General features: G+C 47.3%; 1 protein-coding gene across 4 annotated transcripts in view; it reads right to left on the bottom strand.

The window, feature by feature from the left end:
- RBL2 (RB transcriptional corepressor like 2) overlaps positions 1–22,467 on the bottom strand; it is a 171,577-nt gene that overhangs the window by 31,039 nt on the left and 118,071 nt on the right. For all 4 annotated transcript variants that reach the window (XM_029608552.1, XM_029608551.1, XM_029608553.1 and 1 more), the window contains 2 exons: positions 9,948–10,053; positions 757–962 (listed from right to left, as the gene is read on the bottom strand). In XM_029608552.1, the coding sequence (XP_029464412.1) occupies positions 757–962; positions 9,948–10,053 (312 nt within the window). The remainder of the gene's footprint in view (positions 1–756; positions 963–9,947; positions 10,054–22,467) is intronic.

The raw sequence follows: 22,467 nt of genomic DNA, 5'->3' as shown, positions 1-22,467 counted from the left end.
ATGGATCTGTTGGATGATTCCTGGTGCCCAGGATTTGCTACTGTCAAAGACCCTTGGGTCTGAGACAGCGTGGAACATCTTTTATTTTTACAGGATCCCTGGCATATTTTGCTAGAATTAATTAATCCCGTCATGGCTTCCTTCCCTTCAAGGTTGTATAGTTGTGACTGATGAAACTTTCCCTATAAAAAGATCCTAGCAGGACACAGTACCACAGTTTAATATCTGTATAACATTATAATGAGCATGGGTAACATGCAATAAATACTAACTGACTTAAAGCAAATCAAGTCAGATTTCTTAGCAGAAACTTTGGGAATATGATTTATTTTTACTTCTTACGTTAGGCCAATGTGGAATACAGAATTACTTTAAACATTATTTTGATGAGAAATCCTCCAAGAACCCAAGCATTGCATTTTCTTGCCCAGCAAGCACTTTGGCATGTTATGTGTCATGTTAGTTGTTACTTCCAGTACAGTGGTCTGGATTTTGTTGTAATGGTATTGTGACATTTTGAAAAAACATATATTGTTTAGTTTGACTGATCTGATAAAATTAGCTATAATCAATACAGATGTGCTGAATGCCAGCCAACCCTTGAGAATGACTTGTGTGTTTACCACAGATGGTAGTGGAAACTGTTTTCCTTGGCAATTAATATTTTAGAACTAGAATAAGCTGACAGATGCTTCCCTTGATAGATATCATTCTGGTCTTTATTCAGGATTTCCGATTAGGTAAATAAAAACTCACGGAATTGGTCTGGGAGTATTTCATTGCAAATGTTCTAATTTTCTCAGTGTAAATGTAGTTGTAGAAGTAGATTAGGTCTCCTCTCTCTTCCTCCTCCATGTCACTGTTTGCCCCTGTAAGGCGCGTCGGGGTGGGAGGTGCGCTGCTGGGCTGCGGTACTGGCAGGGTGCTGCTGGATCTCATAACTGGACTGGAGTCTCTGCTGGCTGCAATCATATTCAGTATATTGTTAGAAAAGGAGGAGCGAGACAAAACACCCAGAAGTAGTGAGAGGCATGCAAGCAAAGTGACTGATTTCAGTTTAAAAGTAGAGCAGCATTCTATATTCACATCTATATTTTCAGCTTTTTTTTTTTTAATCAAAATTTTATTAGAAAACACAACCATATACAATTGCATGAAAAACAGTACATCATTCCATCAATTCAAACCAGTCATCCCTCTCATATAATTATCCATCCCCAAAAATATCAATAATATCTAAGGACCACAAGACAGAGCATGTCACACAACTAAAAGAATAAGAGTAAAAATAAGAATCATGAGTGTTTTCATTATTTGTGTATCCCACCCCATCCTCCTCCTGAGGCACAATGACACAGAATAACTGCACATTTCCACCTATCTCACAGGCCAGCAATTAGCACTTCTTTTGCCATGATTTCTCAAATTCAGGAAGCTGTTTCCGCTTAATTGCGGTAAGTCGGTTTATTTAATAAATCCGGGCTAACCTCTGAATAACTCTCTGATTAGGCGGAACCAAAGGTTTGCTCCAGTAACATGCCACCTCCCCTCTAGCAGCCGATATTATTTGAAGAGAAAATGAGACTCCTGTTCAGAATCGAAAACACAAGGGATCTTTAGGATCAGTGATCCCCACAATCTCACGCATCATCCTTACGATGTTATCCCAGAATATCGATATCATAGGACAGTCCCACCACATACGTAAAAAAGGTACCTACGAACCACAGTTTCACCAATAGGACTCATCCAAGGTGGAGTACAACAAATGCAATTTAGCAGGTGTGAGATACCATCTATAAAGCATTTTATAACTGTTTTCTACTATTGAAGTTGAGATGGAGCACTTTTTAACAAAAGCAAAACATAAATCCCATCTCCATTCCCCCAACTCGCAATGCAAATCTTTCTTCCAACCCAAAATATGTGGAAGAGGTAATTTAAGTTCTTTTTTTAAGAGGCTATATATTCTAAAAATCCCCTTGTGATAAGTGAGCCTTATCACAAAACCCTTCAAAAAGGGATTTTCCCTGTCCCAAACGCCCCTTAACCACCTTTTGCGACAGAAAGTGAATGACCTGCAAATAAAGGTAGTAATCAGAAGAATCTAAATGAAAACAGAGATCGCCTCCCGAAATTCTCTTGGTTTAGACCCACTCCAAAGATGTTCCAATCTACTAAATCTCCTCTCTTCCCAATGTCTCGCAACCCTGGCAGAGCATCCTGGGGTAAAATCTTTATTAAAAAAAAAAAATAGGGGTTCTGTAGAAATAGGATCTATTGCCCACCAAATCAGAATTCCACTTTTCCCAGATTTTTAGAGTGAGAGCAACCGGCGGTGATAAAGAGCTAGGGAGCGCTTGTGCTTTATTAGATAGCCACACGAAAATATCTGCAGGAATACCATCTTTTTACCTTGCCTCTAGTATGCCAATAAAAAATGAATCAAAGCTGTGCTGAGCGATAGTAACAGGTCAGGCAAGGGACCTCCCCCAGCCCCCCTCTGTCTTTAGGCAAATACAGTACCTGGCGCCCCGCCCTAGGCGGCCATCCCTAGGGGGCACATGACATGAAAAGGTTTGCGTAGCCAGAGAGATAGACAGGCATCCGGAATATCAGTGGGTAAAATTTGGAACAAATAATTCAACTTGGGGAGTATATTCATTTTTATGGCCGCTACTCTTCCCAGCCGTCACAAGTCATTTCTCTCCCACTTAAGCTTATTCGCAGAAATCATAATTCATGGCAAAAATCCTACTTAGATTCGCACCCACTTTCACTCCTAAGTATTTCACTTCTGAAGTCTGAAATTTAAAAGGGAACCATCTTTTAATCACAGCCACCCCCTCCTCAGGCATAGAAATATTCAGAAACTCTGATTTTCCAGCATTCAATTGATAAGATACCCAGAAATTCTGATGAATTTCACTATTTCCTCTACAAGAAAAGGAAGGGAGGTTTCCAGAAACACTATTGTGAACAGAACATCATCGGCAAACGAGAAAAGTTTATAATCCTGATACCCCACTTTAATCCCTTGAATCTCTTCAGTTTCCTGAATTTTAACTGCCAATGGCTCAAGATATAGTGCAAAAAGTAGTGGGGAAAGTGGACAACATTGCCGACTGCCAGAGCCAATGGGAAAAGCCTGGGAGTACCCACCATTAATCTTTATTAAGCAATGAGGTTACGATAAAGATTTTGTATTCAAGTGGAAAAATTACCTCTCAAACAAATTTTCTCTAGTAGAAAAAAAACAGATATTCCCAGTGATCCAGGTCAAATGCTTTCTCAGCATCAACCGTTAGCAAAGCCAACGAGACCTGGGTTTCCTGAGCCCTCCAAATAAAGTTAATCACCCTCCGCACAATGTCAGCAGCAAGCCTTCCTGGCATAAAACCAGTCTGATATGGGAGGATCAGAGTGTCCACTACCTGTTGGCCAAAATTTTAGCCAAAATATTTAGATCTAGATTTAAGAGCAAAATGGGTCGATATGAGCTACACAGGGTCGCATCCCTCCCTGGCTTTAGCAAAACTGTAATGCCTGCTCTATTAGCTTCGGCAGCTATCTTGCCAGTTAGCAGCAAGTCATTAAATGCCACTGTCAATGGATGTGCCACCACCGAACTTAGTTGTTTATAAAATCCTGCCGAAAACCCATCCAACCCTAGAGCCTTACCCACCTTCATTTCTTTATTCACTTGCAAGACTTCAAATTCCAATATTTCTTTATTCAATCTTTCTTGCTATATATGATCTATTTTGGGTAAATTTAAATCCCTTAAATAATCAGTAATATCTAATGCATTAATATCCTAATGCGTAGCGTACAACTCATGATAAAACTGTGAAAACCTAGCCCTTATTTTCTCACTTTCTGATACCATTACCCTACCTCTGCCTTTAAGTTTAAGTTTAAGAATTTGATTCTGCATGATCCAAACTTTGAGTTTCCTAGCTAATAACCTACTGGCCTCATTTCCCCCCTCAAAAATTCTTGTTTAACCCTATCCATTTGGAACACAATCTCCTTCATATCCAGAGACTTCAACTCTCCACTTAGCTGCTCTAGTTGCATCCCTGAGAGTCAACCTGCCTTTTATGGTGAATCTCCAACTTGGCTATACGACCTAGTAATTACAATCAACACTCCTCCTTTGCTTTCTTTAGATAGGATGCTCTAGCTATCAATTTATCCCGAGCAACCACTTTAAAACAATCCGAATAATGTGCCCACGGTGACTTCACCATTCTCATTTTCCGCCAGATATTCCCCCATCTCTTTACACAAAGTCGCACAAAAATCTGGGTCATCCAAGATACTCTCATTGTCTCCAATGTTATCCAGACCAATTAGAGATATCCAAACAGCTGCATGACCTCACCAAGTGATTGGTTCAATCCCTGACGACCCCACCTTGTTTACTAAGGCTTTGTCCACTAAGAAAAAAAAATCAATCAATCCTAGAATAAACATTATGAGTCTTAGAGAAGAAGGTGTAATTTATTTATTTATTTAAAATTCTTTTATACCGACATTCTTGATAAAAATATCAAATCAAATCGGTTTCCATTAAAACAGAACAATCGCAGCTAAGGTGTTACATTACAACAAGGCGTGTTATAAAATAAAATAAATAGAACAGTAAAACATTAATAAACAGGCATTATATTAAACAGGGCGTTTAATAGACTATCGTTATGAACCTGGGTACCTTCCATATAGGGCGTAGACGGGGGCCCTAAGGATTATAAGAACAAAACCAAGGTATCAAAACATTTGCATTTCCTATTGGGTATAATAGATGGGAGGAATCTAGTAAAGTGAGATAGTTGGTTATCTTAGAGGAGGATGACCCCAGGTGTGTAAGGGGGGACCAGGGCACGTGTAGACATGAATAGAGGGACGGATAGGACGAGAGGGTTGATGGATGGAGGGAAAGAAGAAGAGGAGGCGGGGAGGGAGTGGAACGTGCTGAGGTGGAAGAGGATGCTCAAAGATCCCTATAAAGTCCTGTTAAGTCCTTTGACCAGTGTCCTTTATCCTGTTATGTCCTTTGACCAGTGTCAGCGTGTTCTTGGGACTCCGGGAAAGCTTGTCTGAAAAGCCATGTTTTGAGGTGTTTCTTAAATGTTTGATGACATGGTTCTTGGCGGAGCTCCGGTGGCAGAGAGTTCCAGAGGGTGGGCCCAGCTGTAGAAATTGCGCGTTTTCTTAATGTGGTTTTTAATCGGTGGTGCATATAGAGATCCTTTATAAGCGTTTCTGATTGGTCTATCAGATGTGTGCGGGCGGAATTGGGAGCTTAGTTTGAGATGGGCTATGTCGTGAATGTCCTTGTGGATCATCATTAAGGCTTTGAAGGTAATCCTGGATTTTATTGGAAGCCAGTGAAGGCTGTGCAGGTTGGGTGTGATGTGGGCTCTTTTGTTTGAGTTGGTAAGTATCCTAGCCGCAGCATTCTGGACCATCTGTAGAGGTTTGATAGTTATCGCAGGGAGGCCAAGGAGAAGAGAATTACAGTAGTCTAACTTTGTAAGGATGATAGACTGAAATACTAAGCGGAAGTCGCTGAAATGTAGGAGAGGTTTCAGATTTTTGAGAACTTGTAGTTTAAAGAAACATTCTTTAGTTGTATTGAGGACGAACGATTTTAGGTTGAATAGGTTATCAAGCCGAACCCCTAAGTCTCTGACAGAGGAGGAGTGGTTGATGAATGCATTTGCAAATTGTGATGCGCTATGGGAGTTGAGGAGAGCGTGATTATCGTCTGGAGAGATGATGAGGATTTCAGTCTTATTTGAATTAAGGATGAGGTTCAGGCTGGTAAGCAGACTATTGATAGATTGTAGACAGCTGTTCCAGTGTGCCCAAGTTTTTTGTAGGGATTCAGTGATAGGAAGAAGAATTTGAACGTCGTCAGCGAAAATATAATACTTTAGTTTGAGGTTGGATAGTAATTGGCAGAGTGGCAGCAGATAAATGTTAAAAAGCGTGGGGGAGAGGGATGATCCTTGCGGGATTCCCAGGTTTGATTTGATTGGGATTGATTCTCTATTATTAATCCTGACCTTGTAGAATCTGTTCTCAAGGAATGATTTAAACCAGCTGTGTGCCTCTCCTTGGATGCCGATATCTGATAAGCGCTCCAGAAGGATGGAATGATTGACCGTATCGAAAGCGGCGGATAAGTCGAGGAGGGCAAGAAGGATGGTGTCTGATAATGAGGCTAGTAAAGCTTCTGTATTTTGAGATTTTCTGAATCCGAACTGGAAGGGGGAGAGTATGTTGTTCTCCTCAAGGTATTCGGACAGTTGTTTGTTAACAATTCTTTCCATGACTCTGGAGATCAATGGAAGATTAGCAATTGGACGGAAGTTAGCAGGGTCAGATGTTGGGAGGTTAGGTTTTTTTAGTAAGGGTTTTAGGATGGCTAGTTTTAGTTGTTCTGGAACCTTTCCTTGAGTTAAAGAGCAGTTAATGATGTCTGCTAACGATTTAGAAATGGTGTTTGGAATGGAAAGAAGATTGGAGGGTATTGCGTCCAATGGGTGAGAAGAAGGTTTTAGCTTTTTAAGGATTAGTTCAATTTCCATTGAAGATGGGGTTTCGAAGGATGTAAGGTTGAAGCTCTTGGTAGATGTTGAAGTGCTGGGGAGAGGGGTTTTCAGTTAGGGGGTAGCGATAGGCTTGAGGAGGTTGGTTATCTTTTTATCAAAGTAGATAGCTAGTTCTGTAGCTTTGTTAGATGCTTGCTCGTCAGGGATGATAGGGGGCAAAGGTTTTATAAGAGATGATACAAAGGAGAATAGTGCTTTGGAGTCGAATTTCATTCAGAAGGATGAAAAAGTCACCACACATCTACCAAATCCCATACAGCCATAAGGGATTTCAATCCCTGTCTGTTCGATTTTGTAGCACCCCCATTCCCACCACGATTACCAAGGAATAGATACCCCATAATATTAAAGTCCCCTCCCAACAATAATGTAAGCTTCTGCCCATTGTTCAAAATATCAGAGAACCCCTCTAAAAACTTTCTCTGACCAACATTAGGGCCATAGATATTAGCTATAGTATAGATACCTTTACCTGACAAATTTCACAATCAGATATCTGCCCCTCCAAATCCTTCAGTACAGAGACTGCATCCACCATCTGCTATATTTGGAAGTGGCAGTAGCGAAGGCATAAAACTGCACTGGATAGTGTTTGGAGAACATCAGTCTTTCGTATTTTTCCAGTAAATGAGTTTACTGACATAGGAGAATATCATCTCCCTTCGTACTGCATCCCACAACAACCTCTTCCGCTTAGTATATGTGTTGAGACCTTTCACATTCCAAGATAAAAACGTTATTGCCCCCCATCAATCAAAATACCCTTTGTCACCCTAAAGCCTTATCCACACCCTAAGGAGATTGTGACTGTCTCCCATATCCCAATTAAAAAGCAGGTTGATGTCTCCTTGAACCAAAATCCTCCTCAGAATGTCTTCCTTGTATTCTAATGCTTACATGCCCACACTTAGGCCCCACACCCAAACCCCTCCCCTCCCCCCCAACACACACCAATTGCCTCGTTAAGGAATAATGATATGGCTACCTCCTAGCAGCCCTCGATCCTCCCTAGATCCTTTAGTGACCAGCTGTGCAACCATAATTGCCTTCTGGCCACCACTACCAAGGCTACTCCTCTGGCTGAGGTACACACTAAGTCTGAGCTTGCATCTGCCAGGAAGGTTGTGGCAGGCTCGATCACCTCTCCGGCGTATGCTCAGAACTATCTGTCTCTTGAGAGAGAAGCAAGCAGGAGTGAGCCACCAGAGCGCAGCAGGAAGCGATTTGCAGTGTCATTGCTGTCGCGTCGAAGGCTTGCTTAAGGATGGATTCTAATCAGCTATCTTGAGCATCCTTCATTGCTGCCCCTCCCTCAATGGGAATGGTTGTTCGCTTCGAGACGGCACAGGCCATGGCGTTCAATTTTGGGAAACGCAGGCATTCCTTGGTCGTGGGTTCCAGAGGGTACAAGGCTTCCAAAGCCTGCCCTCCTTTAAAGTTCACCTCCGGGGCCTCCCATTCCAGGTCATTCAGTTCCTGGATGGCTTCCAGCATCGGGAAATAGCAAGAGACCTTATGAAGGGACACCAGGATGGTGTTTTTCCTTGGTTCCACCATAGGGTCCGTGCCTGGGATCCCCAGAGTCTTCAGAGTCTGGGAGACAAGGGCTGGCAATTCATCCCTGTGGAAGAAGCGAAGCATGGTTCTGTATGGTTCCAGGCCTGGAAGGATTTCCCCTTCCTCCAGTGAGCCCTCATCATCATCTGTGGTGTCCGGGTCCCTGTCAGGGATACGCCTGGGGAGGCGAGGCATGTCTCAAGATCCCCAGACAGAACCGGGGGGGATCAGGTGCCCACGGCTGGGGTTCCACCCGAGTTGTGACTGAGGCTGACTGTGCCTGAACAAAGGCTTGTAAGTCCTTGGAAAAATTCCAACAAAGACAAGGCTCCTGGGTCCATTTTTATCCCTTGGGGAGCCGGAGTAGGGGTTACTGATAGCCATCTCGCGGTGAGGATGCCATCTCGGAATTGCTCAGTTCCAGGGAGCTGTCGAATAAGGTCATTGCCAACCCGTACTCAGACTGGGATGGACCAGACTTGGAAAACTTTTGAGAATCTAGTCCTCCCTGGGCTTCCTCACAGTGTTGACACAGGCAGGACTACAGATCGGGCTGTGCTGCTCTGATGTGGCAGGCCGCGCAAAGGGAGTGTCGTCTGAGCTTCTTTGCCGCTGGGTCCATCGCCTCGGTGTGCTTGGGTCCGGTGCAAACAAGTAATGTGCCTGGATATGCATAGGTGCAGTCCTGCGCGCAGTTAGGCGCATGGCTATGCGCTTGTAAAAGGGCACGTTGTGCGCCCAAGAGACCAGCCTGCCCCATGCGTACCGATGGCTGAAGGGAGAAAGATGGTCCTGCAGCCTACTGCGTGTAAGATGGTGTCAGGGTTGCTTGTGGCTGACTCACCGAGCCGAAAACAGGGCCTAACCCATCGAAGGCTGCTCAACCCGTTTGGAGCCCCTTCTTATTACCTCGCTGGGATCGAGACGGAGTCAGTATGGTGCGCCGAGCCAGGAGACCGGAGAAGACTCGCCGGAGCCCTTCTTCTTCTCTGGATTTAACTTTTTTTTTTTTTAAACCTACCTGGTCTCAGCACTTACCGGCCGAGTGCAGAGATGGTCTCCAGCTGTGGGGGAGAGGGCTTTGGCCTTCACTGCCGTGCTCTGCTTTGCACCTGCTGCCTTTCAGCCGCTTCAGCGGCTAAGTCCACGTCGGGAGCCGGCTACCGGACCAAGGCACCTCTGAGGGATCGGAATCACCTCAGGAATTCTCGACTGGGGGAGTGACCCTTAGGTATCACCGCAGGAGAGCGGGGCTAAATCTTCTTAAGGTAAAATGCCTCTCGTTCCTTTTTTTTTTTTTTTTAATCCCGCTAGCACTGTGCTAGCGAGGGGATAGTGTCCACATCTGCTAGGGAGTCGGAGGGATACTGGGGAGCTGAGGTCACGGCAGGGATATATCTAGGGTGACATCAGCTTTGAAATCTGACTCCTTCTCCCATCTGCTAGCAGAGGAGCACATAACCCACTGGTCCTGAGTCCATCTGGCTACTCGCTAGGAAAAGACAAAATTTATGGGTAAATATAATTAGCTAGCGATAAAAAGCATCAGAAGAAAGCCCTTTCTGTTCTGAAATATTCTGTGGTTTGCCTAGATAATCAGGAAGAAAAAAATGTTACTGCAAAACCCCTATAATATTGCTGCAGCCATGGAAGCTGCAAACACCTTGGAAGTGAAAGGGTTGAATCATATTGAACCAAAATGTCACCATCTTATGTGACTAAGAAACGTTTTGATGTTATTTTGACAGGGTGGGAAACGTTGCTTACTTGGGTCTTTGCTCATCTCTGTTGGAGAATCTTGTTGAACGCTGCTGTCGCTGCTGCCAGAATTTCTCCTCCTCCTTCGACTCTTTATCAAAACACTTCTGTACACCTTCAGATAACACAAGAATGAGCACTAATAAGTCAGCTGGCTCTTGTCATAAGGCTGGTATCAAGAACTAATGGATTTACATAAAACATTTCTAGTTTCTTTTTTTTTTTTTTTTTTGACCCAGCAATTCCCTTCTACTCCTTTCTACTTGTAACTTACCCAGCACCAAAGCTGGGATCTGGCACTATAAGCCCTATTTTATATTCCTTTCCCTACTTACAACTTATCTAGTCTGGTCACTGCAGTGATGGTATTGGACCAGGGACCAGGCACCAGGGCTCTCATCAAAACCCCACAATCATGAGCCCTGGATCTGCCCAGTAGATGTCACCCTTAAGCAAGGCTCCCCAAAACGTGATCTTTAGCTACTTTTACAGTCCCCAGCCCATTAGTTTACCTCTATTAGTTCTTATATGGCACCTGGTAAGAGCACCTAACAAGGAGATGAGGAACAGAAAATGTACTCACAAGCAGACTTAAGCATTACAGTGGGCATCATTAAACCTACCGGATGTAGTAATGGCGACCGCCCATTATTGCTTTTGTACAACAAGCTGACAGTCTTTAGCATGGACCTTGACTGATATGAATTGGTAACCCAACAGTTTATGGGATGTGAAATTCCCCGGAGTGGGCTGCATTTTATTGTACAATATTCTTTTGCCCCTCTTCTTAAGGAAATATCTAGGAATATTTGCCGGGGATGTGATTTACCTTAAAACACATCCATGAACGATTTATGAATTCTGTATTGATGGTTTGTGAGCTGATCTATACAGACTTTCTGCCCGCTTTGAATCTGATTAAAGATTTCTTTTGTGAGGCTCTCTTCTAGCATAGTGAAAATGCATAAAATATTCAACTAATTTAGCGATTAGATTGTCTTTATTCTTCATAAATTTGTATTTACATGTTTCTTGTTGAAGCAATACCCTAAATTGTAATTACCCATAAGGTATTGTGCAAATTTAGCAACAACTCTGGGTAAGTACGTGCCAAAAGCTTACATGTGGGTATTGCTAAGTTTTCATACAGGCTAGAATTTTATCTCTCTCTTCTTCTCTCTCCCCCCACCGGAAATTTCAAAGCGGAGGAGTTCACACTGCTGCCTGTCCCTTCAACTACCTGTTTAGAAAGGAAGCTGCACCACTGTAACAGACAGGGGGGCACCAGAAGCACACCTTCACAGTGCTCCCATGCTGCTCTACCAAGTGCTGCAGCAACGCCGCCAGCAGCAGGAAGCTACTATAAAGAATATGAAACGTAAGCCCAGGGGGTAGGAGAAAGAAAACTCATTCTAAAAGTTTGTGAACCACCGACATAGGCTTTCAACTTTGTCATTTCTAAAATTCTCCTTATCATATGGTCCTGCATGCTTTTGACTGACTTGTTACTTCTAGAGGCTACTGTGAGATACTGCATGCACCATCCTCTCTCAGTGGTAGGCCCAGCCAATGAACTGAGAAGTATTACAGAGTTAAATAACACATTTCTATAAAATAAGGGGTTTTGGGAAGCAATTCTCCAGAGACCAGCAAGAGGATCAGACAAAGTCATGGAGGAGAGCAGACCCTGAAAAGCATCTTGAAGCCTCTTGGGCCACTGTCCATGGCGCAGGGAATTCAACTTAGGAGGGTAAGATGGAGATAAAGCATAAAGGGCATTTTAAGTAGACTTAAAAATATATTATTAAGCATGGAGAATACAGAATACTTTGCTAAATTTACAAGGTTTTAGATCAATTTAAGAAATACTCAAGTGTCTTTGAGTCTATGATAGTGTATATGTGAACTGCCCACTGGCAGCATTCACATAGCCCCGATATCCTGGAAAACTTTTGTCAAGTTCTAGAAACCTTGACTGGCACACTGAGCATGCCACTAACCACGTGTCCATGCAGGGTCCCTCTTTAGTCTCTTCCTTTCTGTGAAGCTTTTGCCTTGTGGTCGTGGAGCTTGTGCTTGTTTCTTTGCTTTTTTGCAGTTTTTTTTGCAGTTTTTTTCATGGCGTCAGGTCCCGCTGTGATTTTTCTCTACGATCTCGGTAAGTTTCTCGGGTTCTCGCAGTCGATTGTCAATGGTGTCGTCCCTAGGTGGCCGCCGGCCATCAACCGCGCGCCGCATTCTTTTTGCTATGGCATCTTCTGGCTTTCACCAGTGGCCCCTGTGCCCCTGGACTATATCCCCACGAGGTCTGTGTCCTTTGCCTGGGGGCATCACACGATGTCTGTGGGTGCGATCTCTGTGCCCAGATGACCCCCAAGGGCCGTCTGGCACGTTTAGATAAAATAGAGAAGCTGTTCGGCCTTAAAAGTTCTGAATCGTTGTCGGCGTCTGGGATTTCTACCCTGCTCGAGAATGAAGTCCTGGTCTCGACCCCATTGGGGTTGCCTGCACTGCCACTCCTTGGTGGTCCTGATGGGGGACCGGGCACGTTCGATGTCTATCTATTCTAGGTCGTGCTCTTCTCCATCACCATCAGTTCCAGGTAAAAACCGAGGGGAGCATCGGGAGAAGTCAAGGAAGCATCGCCACCACTCATCTTCCTCCAAGTCGGACCATGGGCAGGCACTGACCACATAAGTGCCTCCCCAAAGCAGTCTCGTGTGGAGGAAGGGACTCCCTCCGGTCCTTCTGAGGACTCTTGGCAGTCTCCACCTGCACTGGTGGAGGGTTCAGTGTCTCCCCGTGACTTGAGGGTCACTGCGATTCCGCTGTCTGCTCCTCAAGCCGTTTTATCCTCGGCAGTTTTTGAGGAGGAGTTGGAGAGGAGCATGCGGTTAGCAGTTGGCTGGACCCTGCAGGGCATTGAGCTTCCAGTTCCACTGGGACTGCCACCATCGCAGGAGCTGACTCCAATGGTGCTTGCATCTCTTTTGGAGCAGCTGGATATGCTGCTCGGCGTCTTGCTGACACAGCCGGCTCCAATGCCCCAAGCCCCTTCTTGGCTGAAAGGAGCATCGCTGCTGCTGCCACTGGTTCCCATTCCGGTGAGCGATTCCTTTCGACAAGGACAGGCTGTCAGGATCAGCGGTGCCCTGCCACCCTCTGGCTTTCCCAGGGCCATCGGAACAGATGCCCTTGGTACCATTGGTGTCCCTGGTATTTCCGAAGCCAATGGATCCATCGGCACTCATACAGCCTCAAGCCCTTTCCAGTGCCCTCTGTTCCCTCTTTGATTCCAACGGTGCCTGTGCGGCCCCCTGGCTCAACGCTTAGAGCACATTTGGGTGCTTGGCCCCCCACATCTCTGGATGTGCAAAGTGAGAGGAAGTCTTTTTATGATCCCTGGGAGGGGGAGGCATCCATTTCCTCCACTGAGAAATCGGAGCATTTGCCCTCGGAGCCCTCTCCTCCAGAAAAGCAGTGGAAATTCCCCTTGGAGGATCTCTCCTTCGCTGGGTTCGTTAATGCCATGGTGGAGTTGAGGTCTTTTCAGCTGTTAACGGAGCAGGACTCTACGCACAAGATGCTGGAGATCCTACAATTCCTGGATGCCCCGAAAGAGGTGGTGGTGGTCCCAGTCCATGATATGTTTAAGGAGCTGGTAGCCTGATTCTGGGAGCACCCCATCTCCATTCCTCCGGTGAACCACAAAATGGATGCAGTTTATCTAGTCCAGCCTTCCACCGGGTTTGAGCACCAATAGCTCTCCTACCAATCAGTGGTGGTGGAATCGGCCTTGATAGAAGGTGAAGAGGCACACACTCATGCCTCAGCCCCCCATGGGCAGACAGCACAGGGCTCTGAATGGTCTCGGACGCCAGATGTTTCAAGGCGCTATGTTAGCGGCTAGGACCGCTTGTTACCAGCTCTATATGGGTCAATACTACAGGAACCTCTGGAAACAGGCCCAGGAGTTGGGGGAATGCCTCCCTCAGTAAATTCAAGAGGAGTTTCAGAGGGTAGTACAGCAGGGCCATGAGTGTGATAAACATGAGGTCCCCTCTGTGTACAATGTGTTCGAGATGGCCATGAGAATTGTGCACCGAACACTGGGGCTTGCTGTAAGGCTTGGGTGTGTGCCTATGATCTGCACCCGGAGGTCCAGGACCACCTGGCAGATTTGCCTTGTATGGGTGAAAACCTGTTCGGGGATAGGATTAAAGAGGCGGTGGCACAACTGAAGGACTATCACAAGACCCTTCAAAAGTTATCAGCCAGTACATCAGACACCCAGTCTCCCAAGAAGCCCCCTAGGCAGTATCCGAGGTGGCCTTTTTACCAGCCATGCAAGTACTACCTGCCAGTCCCTAGAAAAAGACCTCAACGGCCTCCGGCAAGACCGAGGACATGCCCCATCCAATCCCAGCCCTGCCGCAGACCCCCGTCATGGGACTTTGACTAGCAGCCAGGGGGCATGAGTCAGCCTCCCCTGCCCCTTGGTGTCAACTCCCCAGTTGGGGGGGGGGGGGGTTGTCAACTGCAGTTATTCACAGACCGATGGACTTCAATTAAATTGGATGTCTGGGTCCTATCCATTGTGTTCCAGGGGTACAGATGGCATTTCCAATTAGTTCCACCCCACTCTCCTCTATGTCCATGGTGGACAGCAGTAGGGAACCTGCAGATACTTCAAGTAGAGCTCTCCGCCTTCTCAATGGCTCGGGCAGTCGAACCAGTTTCGCCAAGCCAGCAGGGTGTTGGATTCTACTCCAGGTATTTCCTGATTCCCAAGAAAACTGGTGGCTTTCGGCCCATTCTGGACCTGAGGAAGTTGAACCGATTTCTGGTCAGAGAAAAGTTCAAAATGGTCTCATTGGGCTCCTTGATTCCCCCTTCCTCAGGGCGGGAGACTGGTTCTGTAGTAACCACAGATCAGTCCAAACTTGGGTTTTGCCTCACCGCCAGCAGATGGAGACAGAGAAAGTTTTACTGACAAGGTGTCACCTGCAACCCCTCAGGTCCCAGCGAGATAGTAAAGCAGATTGTAGAGGCCTCATATGAGCAAATGCCCTTGGAACCAACTCCAAGGTGGAAGCCATAGACCTTGGGTACATGCTTTTCTAACACTCCGTGAACCTAAGCTTGCAATTTGGAAATCCGCTCTTCGATGAGGAACATCTTCCCACACTGGTATCGAAACACGCCCCCAGGAATTCCAAACTCTGGGAAGGAACAAGATGATTCTTGGATAGATTGAATATCCACCCCAACGATCTCAAGTGCCAGAGGATTAAATCCATTGCCCTCTGATAAATGATTCAGACTTCACCCAAATCAGCCAGTTGTCCAGATAGGGGTGGACCAGAACCCCCTCTCTCTGGAGAGTTGCATCCACCACGACCATTACCTTGGTAAAGGTCCTGGATGCAGTCGCCAGACCAAAGGGAAGAGTGCAAAATTGAAAATGCTCCCCCAGAATTATGAATCTTATATCTCTGATGATCGGGCCAGATTCCTATGTGCAAGTACACTTCGGTTAAATCCAGCGACGCTAGGTACTCCCCCTTGTGCACTACAGCAATCACTGAATGCAGGGTTTCCATATTAAACAGAGGAATCTTTAGAGCCATGTTCACCTTTTTTAAATCGAGGATTAGACAGAACATTCCTCCTTCTTGGGAACTATGAAATAAATGGAATAGCGGCCTATCCCTTGCTCCTCCTGGGGGACAGCAACAATGGCTTCCAGATTGCGCAAGCGACGAACAGTGTCTTGTACCACCAGTTTCTTCTCTTCATAAGTGAACGGGGAAACCAAAAAACAAATCTGTTAGTGGCTGAGCAAATTCTAAAGCATAACCTTATTTTAACATGCTTAACATTCACTGGCCTGATGTGATTTTGGTCCACTCCTCATAGAATAGAGCCAGACGGCCCCCTATCACTGGAACAGAGGAGTGGACCGGACTCTTATCATTGGGATGGTTTGACTCCACGTCCACCCTGGGAAGAGCCATCTCTGCCGGACCAACAGCCACAAAAGGACCGACTCCAGGTCAGTTATCTGCCTGAGAACTGCCTCAGTTTCTGATGCTCTGGGCACCCGAAATCTTCGACTTCCTCTGAAGCAGAAACTAGGAGGAAAGGAGCCTTTCTTTCCTCCTAGGCTTATCTTCCAGCAACTTATGAACCTTGTTCTCACTGAGGAACTTGATCATCTCCTCCAAATCTTTACTAAAAAGCAATTTCCCCTTAAAGGGCAAAGATCCCAACTGAGACTTGGAGGAAACATCAGCCAACCAATTCCTCAACTAGAGGAATCTCTGGGCCAAAATTGCCAACATCATAGTCCTGGAGGAGGTCCTGAGAAGATCATACAAAGCATCAGCACTATATGCCACAATGGCTTCCAGCCGCTCTGCCTGTTGAGACTCAGAGTCAGACAAAGACTTATCCGCCTGCAACTGCCACACCCAGCAAAGCCCTGCTCTCAACATAAAGTACTACATATAGCAGCCAGAGCACCAAGGGCAGACACCTCAAAAATCTTCTTGAGGTGCACTTCCAGCTTCCTATCCTTAAGGTCCTTCAGAGCTGTAGCGCCAGCAACCGGAATAGTTGTCTTCTTGGTAACCACCCAGAGGGAGGCATCTACCTTCGGGACCTTTAAAGGGTTAAGTGCATCCTCCAGCAATGGATACAACTTATCCATGGCTCTGCTGACATTTAAGCCTGTGTCTGGAGTATCCCACTCCCAGATCAGCAACGCGCTAAATGACTTATGAAAAGGAAAATACCTCATTGGACCCCAAAGGCCAACCATGACAGAGTCTACTGCTCCCAATTCGGAATTCTCTCGTGAGACCTCTATGCCCAGTTCCTCCAGAACTGTGGAATTGAGAGGACACGGCTCCTCCCTGTGGAACAACCGTACCAACTTAGGATCATCTCCATTGACTGCCAAGCTCTTTGATAATGCCTAATCCGGGTCCTGATCCACCAAGCCCGGATCAGACCAGAGGGTCCTGCACTTGCTGATTATCCTTTTCAGAAGCTTCAGAGGAGCTGTCTGCGGCAGGCGGCGGCACCGTGGCTCTCAGGAGTCGCCTGACCCTCTTGACCCCCAGATCCCTGGAGGGCCTGGATCTTTTTGCTGGCCTTACAGGAGCCCCCTTTTCAGGTCTGAGTCTTGCAGACTTCCTGGCCTTATAGGCTTTGTGCAGTGAAAGAACAAAATCTGAAGAGAAGGCAGAAGAGTCATCTGAATCTTCTTCAGGTTCCTCTTCACTTGGAGGTCCCCACCACCGGAGATAAAGGAGGGGGGAAATCTCCATCCCCCTCCGCGAGTCCTGAATTTTGATAAAATGGCCGCCGTTCCTGCGCTCAGCAGGAAGGGACTATCTGCAGGCTGCCGTGCCAGCGAGTCTCCCAGGCTCACGGCGCCTGGCCGACTTTTCCCCTGTCATGCTCACTGAAGTGCCCTCCCCACCAGAGAAGCATCGGGAGCATAAGCCGTTGCATGAGAGATGCATGCACGTCTCCACAAGCCGCACCACACAGCATTGATATTGGTGCCAGGCAGCAAAAGACAAACAGTCTGAGGAACAGGGAGAAACTGACTGAGCTGAACGAGAAGGAAGCAGAACCGGGATCACAAAACCTGCTGTCCCACAGCAACCCCCTTCTGCTGTAATAATTTTTTTTTTTAAACAAAAACTTTAACAAATAATAAAGAAAGCACTTCCCTCAAGAATTGCTGCAGGCTCCGGCCGTCCCTCAGGATGAGTGAACCAGGACTCCCCTGTTTTCAGCCCTGTCTGGCGAAAAAGGAGCAAGCTACGAAAAGGTCCCCGACCCCCTGATCATCCATCTGAAAAACCAGGGTCCCGGTCCCAACAGGACCTTACAACCCCTTGGGAGGCAAACAATGCTGAAAACTGCAGTTCTATATTATTATTATTTGGGGGTTTTTTTTGTTTTTTTTAACTCAGACTGCAGGCTTTGCACCTCCACCATCTGCTGGAGACAAAGAAATACTGAGAGAGTACAGGTGGCACCAAGTGTTAAGTGGCAGTGTCAGTAAAACTTTCTCTCTGTCTCCATCTACTGGAGGAGAGGCAAAACCCAGGAGTCTGGACTGATCTGGGTACATACAGGGAACAGATAAGAGGAGAGTAGGGCAATGTTGATACTGTTAATGGCAACCAAAAAGCCTGGCTAAGCACCTGATTTGCTGGAGCAGACTCAAATGCTTACAGCCAAGTTAAAACATGTGTCAGACAAAGCAGGCTCATTAGCATCTTTAGAGATATGTTTGAGAGGACAGAATGAACAGTTAGCCAGAGAACTAGAGCAATCTATTTAAAGGCCTGATAAAGGCCGAAAATTATATAGCAAGAATAAAAACTGAGAATTCAGTTATACCAGAGGCTGTAGGGAAAATGGATAATATAGAGAAGCTGGAATGAGAGGCAAAACTAAAACACAACCCTAAACAAAATCCTAGTAGTTTGGGCTACATGCCCTCTTTTGACTGCAGTCCAGCTACCTGTAGCTCACTAGCCTTACCTATAATTCAGCCCCTCAACCATGCAATTAGCAGGCACCACTCCAAGTCCACCCTCTGTCCATGTAACCTCTCCCAATAATCAGTCAAGGAAAATTAGTTTCTTACCTGATAATTTTCGTTCCTGTAGTACCAAGGATCAGTCCAGGACACCTGGGTTGTGACTCCGCACCAGTAGATGGAGACAGACTAAAACTTGTGGGCGGAGCCATATATGCCCCTGTGCCAGTCACAGCCCCTCAGTCATACGTAATGTCAAAGTAGAAAAATCCATAAGACAACATAGCTAACCATAGAAACTTGCTAAGTAAACGAAATAACTCCAACACCCCTACAGGAAAAACAGACTCCCCAACAGGGAGAGCGAACAAAACAAGGGGTCAGCGTACTAAAAAACAACAATGAGCGGACTCTCCATTACTATAGCGCAGCACTGCGGGTGGGATCCTGGACTGATCCTTGGTACTACAGGAACGAAAATTATCAGGTAAGAAACTAATTTTCCTTTCCCTGTACGTACCAGGATCAGTCCAGGACACCTGGGATGTACCAGAGCTAAGTTACCGAGGGCGGGAAGCAGAGAGTCCCGCTCGGAGTACTCTCTCTCCGAATCCCCCAGCATCAGTAGCCTGAACATCCAACCGGTAATGTTTAATGAAGGTATGCAACGATTTCCAGGTAGCCGCCCTGCAAATCTCTTGAGGCGACACCTGAGAAGATTCCGCCCAAGACGCAGCATGAGACCTCGTTGAATGAGCACGAAGACCCACCGGCGGTGATTTACCGCGCAAAATGTATGCGGAACCAATGGCCTCCTTGAGCCAACGGGCGATCGTCGTGCGGGACGCAGCAGAACCTTTCTTCGGACCCGACGTCAACACAAACAGATGATCCGTCAACCGAAAGGAATTTGTGACCTCTAGATAGCGAAGAAGAGACCTCCGCACATCTAGCTCTCTCAAGTCCCTCGATTTTGGGTCAGAATGCTCCCCTACTGCAAAAGCGGGAAGTTCAACTGATTGATTCAAATGAAAAGCCGATACGACCTTAGGCAGAAATGAGGGAACGGTCCGCAAGGAAACCCCCGAATCGGAAATGCGCAAGAAGGGCTCCCTACAGGACACAGCCTGCAACTCGGAAACTCGACGAGCCGACGCAATCGCTACCAGGAATACAGTCTTCAACGTGAGATCTTTGATCGTAGAACGCTTCAGCGGCTCAAACGGAGCTGAGCATAAGGCCGAGAGCACCCAGTTGAGGTTCCAAGACGGACAAGGGAACCGCAAAGGAGGACGGAGGTGTTTCGCTCCCCTAAGAAAACGGGAGATATCAGGGTGGAGAGCCAGGGAGACTCCCCGGACTTTACCACGCAAACAACCAAGCGCCGCTACTTGGACCCGTAGGGAACTGCATGCTAAACCTTTGGCCAGCCCAGCCTGGAGAAAAGCCAAAATATCAGGAATAGTAGCGGAAGTGGGATCCAGACCCCGCTCTACGCACCACTCTTCAAAAACTACCCAGACTCTAACATAAACCAGAGATGTAGACTGCTTCCTGGATCTCAGCAACGTGGCAACTACTGCATCTGAGTAACCTTTGTGCTTCAATCGATTCCTCTCAAAAGCCATGCCGAGAGACAGAAGTGATCCGCATCCTCTAAACAGACGGGGCCCTGACGAAGGAGCCCCGGAAACCCCTGTAGACGAAGGGGCGGCGCCACCGACAATTGGATCAGATCTGCAAACCACAGACGGCGCGGCCATTCCGGCGCCACCATGATCACGTTGGACGGGTGCAATTCTATGCGCCGCAGGATTTTGCCGATCATGGGCCATGGTGGGAACACATACAGTAGCACCTCCGCTGGCCAGGGAAGAGCTAACATGTCGACCCCTTCTGCTCCTCTTTCTCGGCGTCGACTGAAAAATCTCGGAGCCTTTGAGTTGTTCCACGTGGCCATCAGGTCCATTTGGGGCGTTCCCCAAGTCCTGCAAATGAGAAGAAACGCTTCGTCCGCCAGCTCCCACTCTCCAGGATCCAGGTGGTGTCGGCTGAGGAAGTCCGCCTGGACATTGTCGACTCCTGCTATGTGAGATGCAGCGAGATCGCCGAGATGCCGCTCTGCCCAGGCCATCAAGGAACGCGCTTCATCCGCTACTTGAGGGCTTTTCGTTCCGCCCTGGCGATTGATGTAAGCCACGGTGGTAGCGTTGTTCGACAATACTCAGATCGCCTTTTCTCGTATGAGGGGTAGAAAAGCTTGCAATGCCAGACGGACCGCCCTGGACTCTAGGCGGTTGATAGACCACCGGGTCTGATCTTCTGACCACAGACCCTGAACCGATTTCCCTTGGCAAACTGCACCCCAACTGGAAAGACTGGCATCCGTGGTCACCACTGTCCAGTTGGGAAGGAGAAGAGATACTCCACAGGAGAGATGTTTGGAATCCAGCCACCAGCCCAGGCTGGAGCGCGCCTGACTCTCGAGAGGCAATGGAAGATAAAATTCCTCTGAAATCGGTTTCCAGCGGGAAAGTAATGAAGACTGCAGCGGCCGCAGGTGAGCGAACGCCCAAGGGACTAACGCCAGCGTGGAGGCCATAGATCCGAGAACCGTCAGGAAATCGCAGACTCGCGGACGGTGCTGAGACAAAAGACGTCGCACCTGAGACTATAGTTTGCATATCTGTTCCTGAGAGAGAATCACTCTGCCCCGTTTTGTGTCGAAAACGGCTCCAAGATACTCCAAGGACTGAGTGGGTTCCAGATGACTCTTGTTGTAGTTGACCACCCAGCCCAGGGACTGCAAGAATTGTAGCACCCTGGCTACCGCCTGCCGACACAAGCTCTCTGACTTCGCCCGAATCAGCCAATCGTCGAGGTAAGGGTGAACCAGGAGGCCTTCCCGACGTAAGTGCGCCGCCACCACCACCATCACTTTCGTGAATGTCCGAGGCGCTGTCGCCAGGCCGAACGGAAGAGCCCGGAACTGGAAGTGTCTTCCCAGAATGCAAAACCGCAGGAACCGCTGGAACGCTGGTTGGATGCCCACATGAAGGTATGCTTCTGTGAGATCTAGTGACGCAAGGAATTCGCCTGGCCGCACTGATGCGATCACCGAACGAATGGTCTCCATCTTGAAGTGAGGGACCCGAAGGCATCTGTTGACTCCTTTCAGATCCAGAATGGGTCGGAAAGTGCCGTCTTTCTTGGGAACTATGAAGTAAATGGAATAACGGCCCTTGCCGTACTGATCGGCCGGAACCGGAGAGATGGCCCCCAAGCTTTCTAGTTTTCGAATGGTGTCTAGCACCGCCGTCTTCTTCTTGGGATCCTTGCAGGGCGAGATCAGGAACTTGTCCGCTGGAATGCGAGCAAAATCTAACTCGTAGCCGTGTCTTATCACATTGAGGACCCACTGATCCGACGTAATGCTGGCCCATACCTCGAGGAACAAGGATAGACGCACCCCCACGTTTGGGACAACGTGCTGAGGATGCAAGGAGGGATGGGCCGGCCGAACTTCATTGCGAAGGCTTGGACCCCGCACCCGATGGGGCCCCTCCTTGCCTGCCAAAGCGTTTGCCTCGAAAGGACTGCTGCCAGTGAGTGTTTCAAGAAGAGGACGGTCTATAAGAGGACCCGGTGGATCTTTGCGGCCTGGACTTTCGGGGACCCCGGAAACGAGCTCTGCTGGAAAACGAAGAGCGTGCCCGGGCCCTATCCTCTGGCAGCTTAAACGCTCGGTTCTCACCTAGCGAAACCATCAAGTCATCTAACTCCTTTCCGAACAGCAATTTCCCTTTGAAGGGTAACGCCCCAAGGTGAGCCTTGGACGAACCATCCGCTGCCCAGTTGCGCAGCCAAAGGAGACGGCGTGCCGACACTGCCGAAACCATGGACCTAGCTGAAGTGCGTAAAAGATCATGGAGCGCATCAGCCCCATATGCAATAGCCGCTTCC

This window comes from Rhinatrema bivittatum, chromosome 7, assembly GCF_901001135.1.
Source record: "Rhinatrema bivittatum chromosome 7, aRhiBiv1.1, whole genome shotgun sequence".
NCBI classification, from domain to species: domain Eukaryota; kingdom Metazoa; phylum Chordata; class Amphibia; order Gymnophiona; family Rhinatrematidae; genus Rhinatrema; species Rhinatrema bivittatum.
This window is presented reverse-complemented; position numbering and strand designations above follow the sequence as displayed.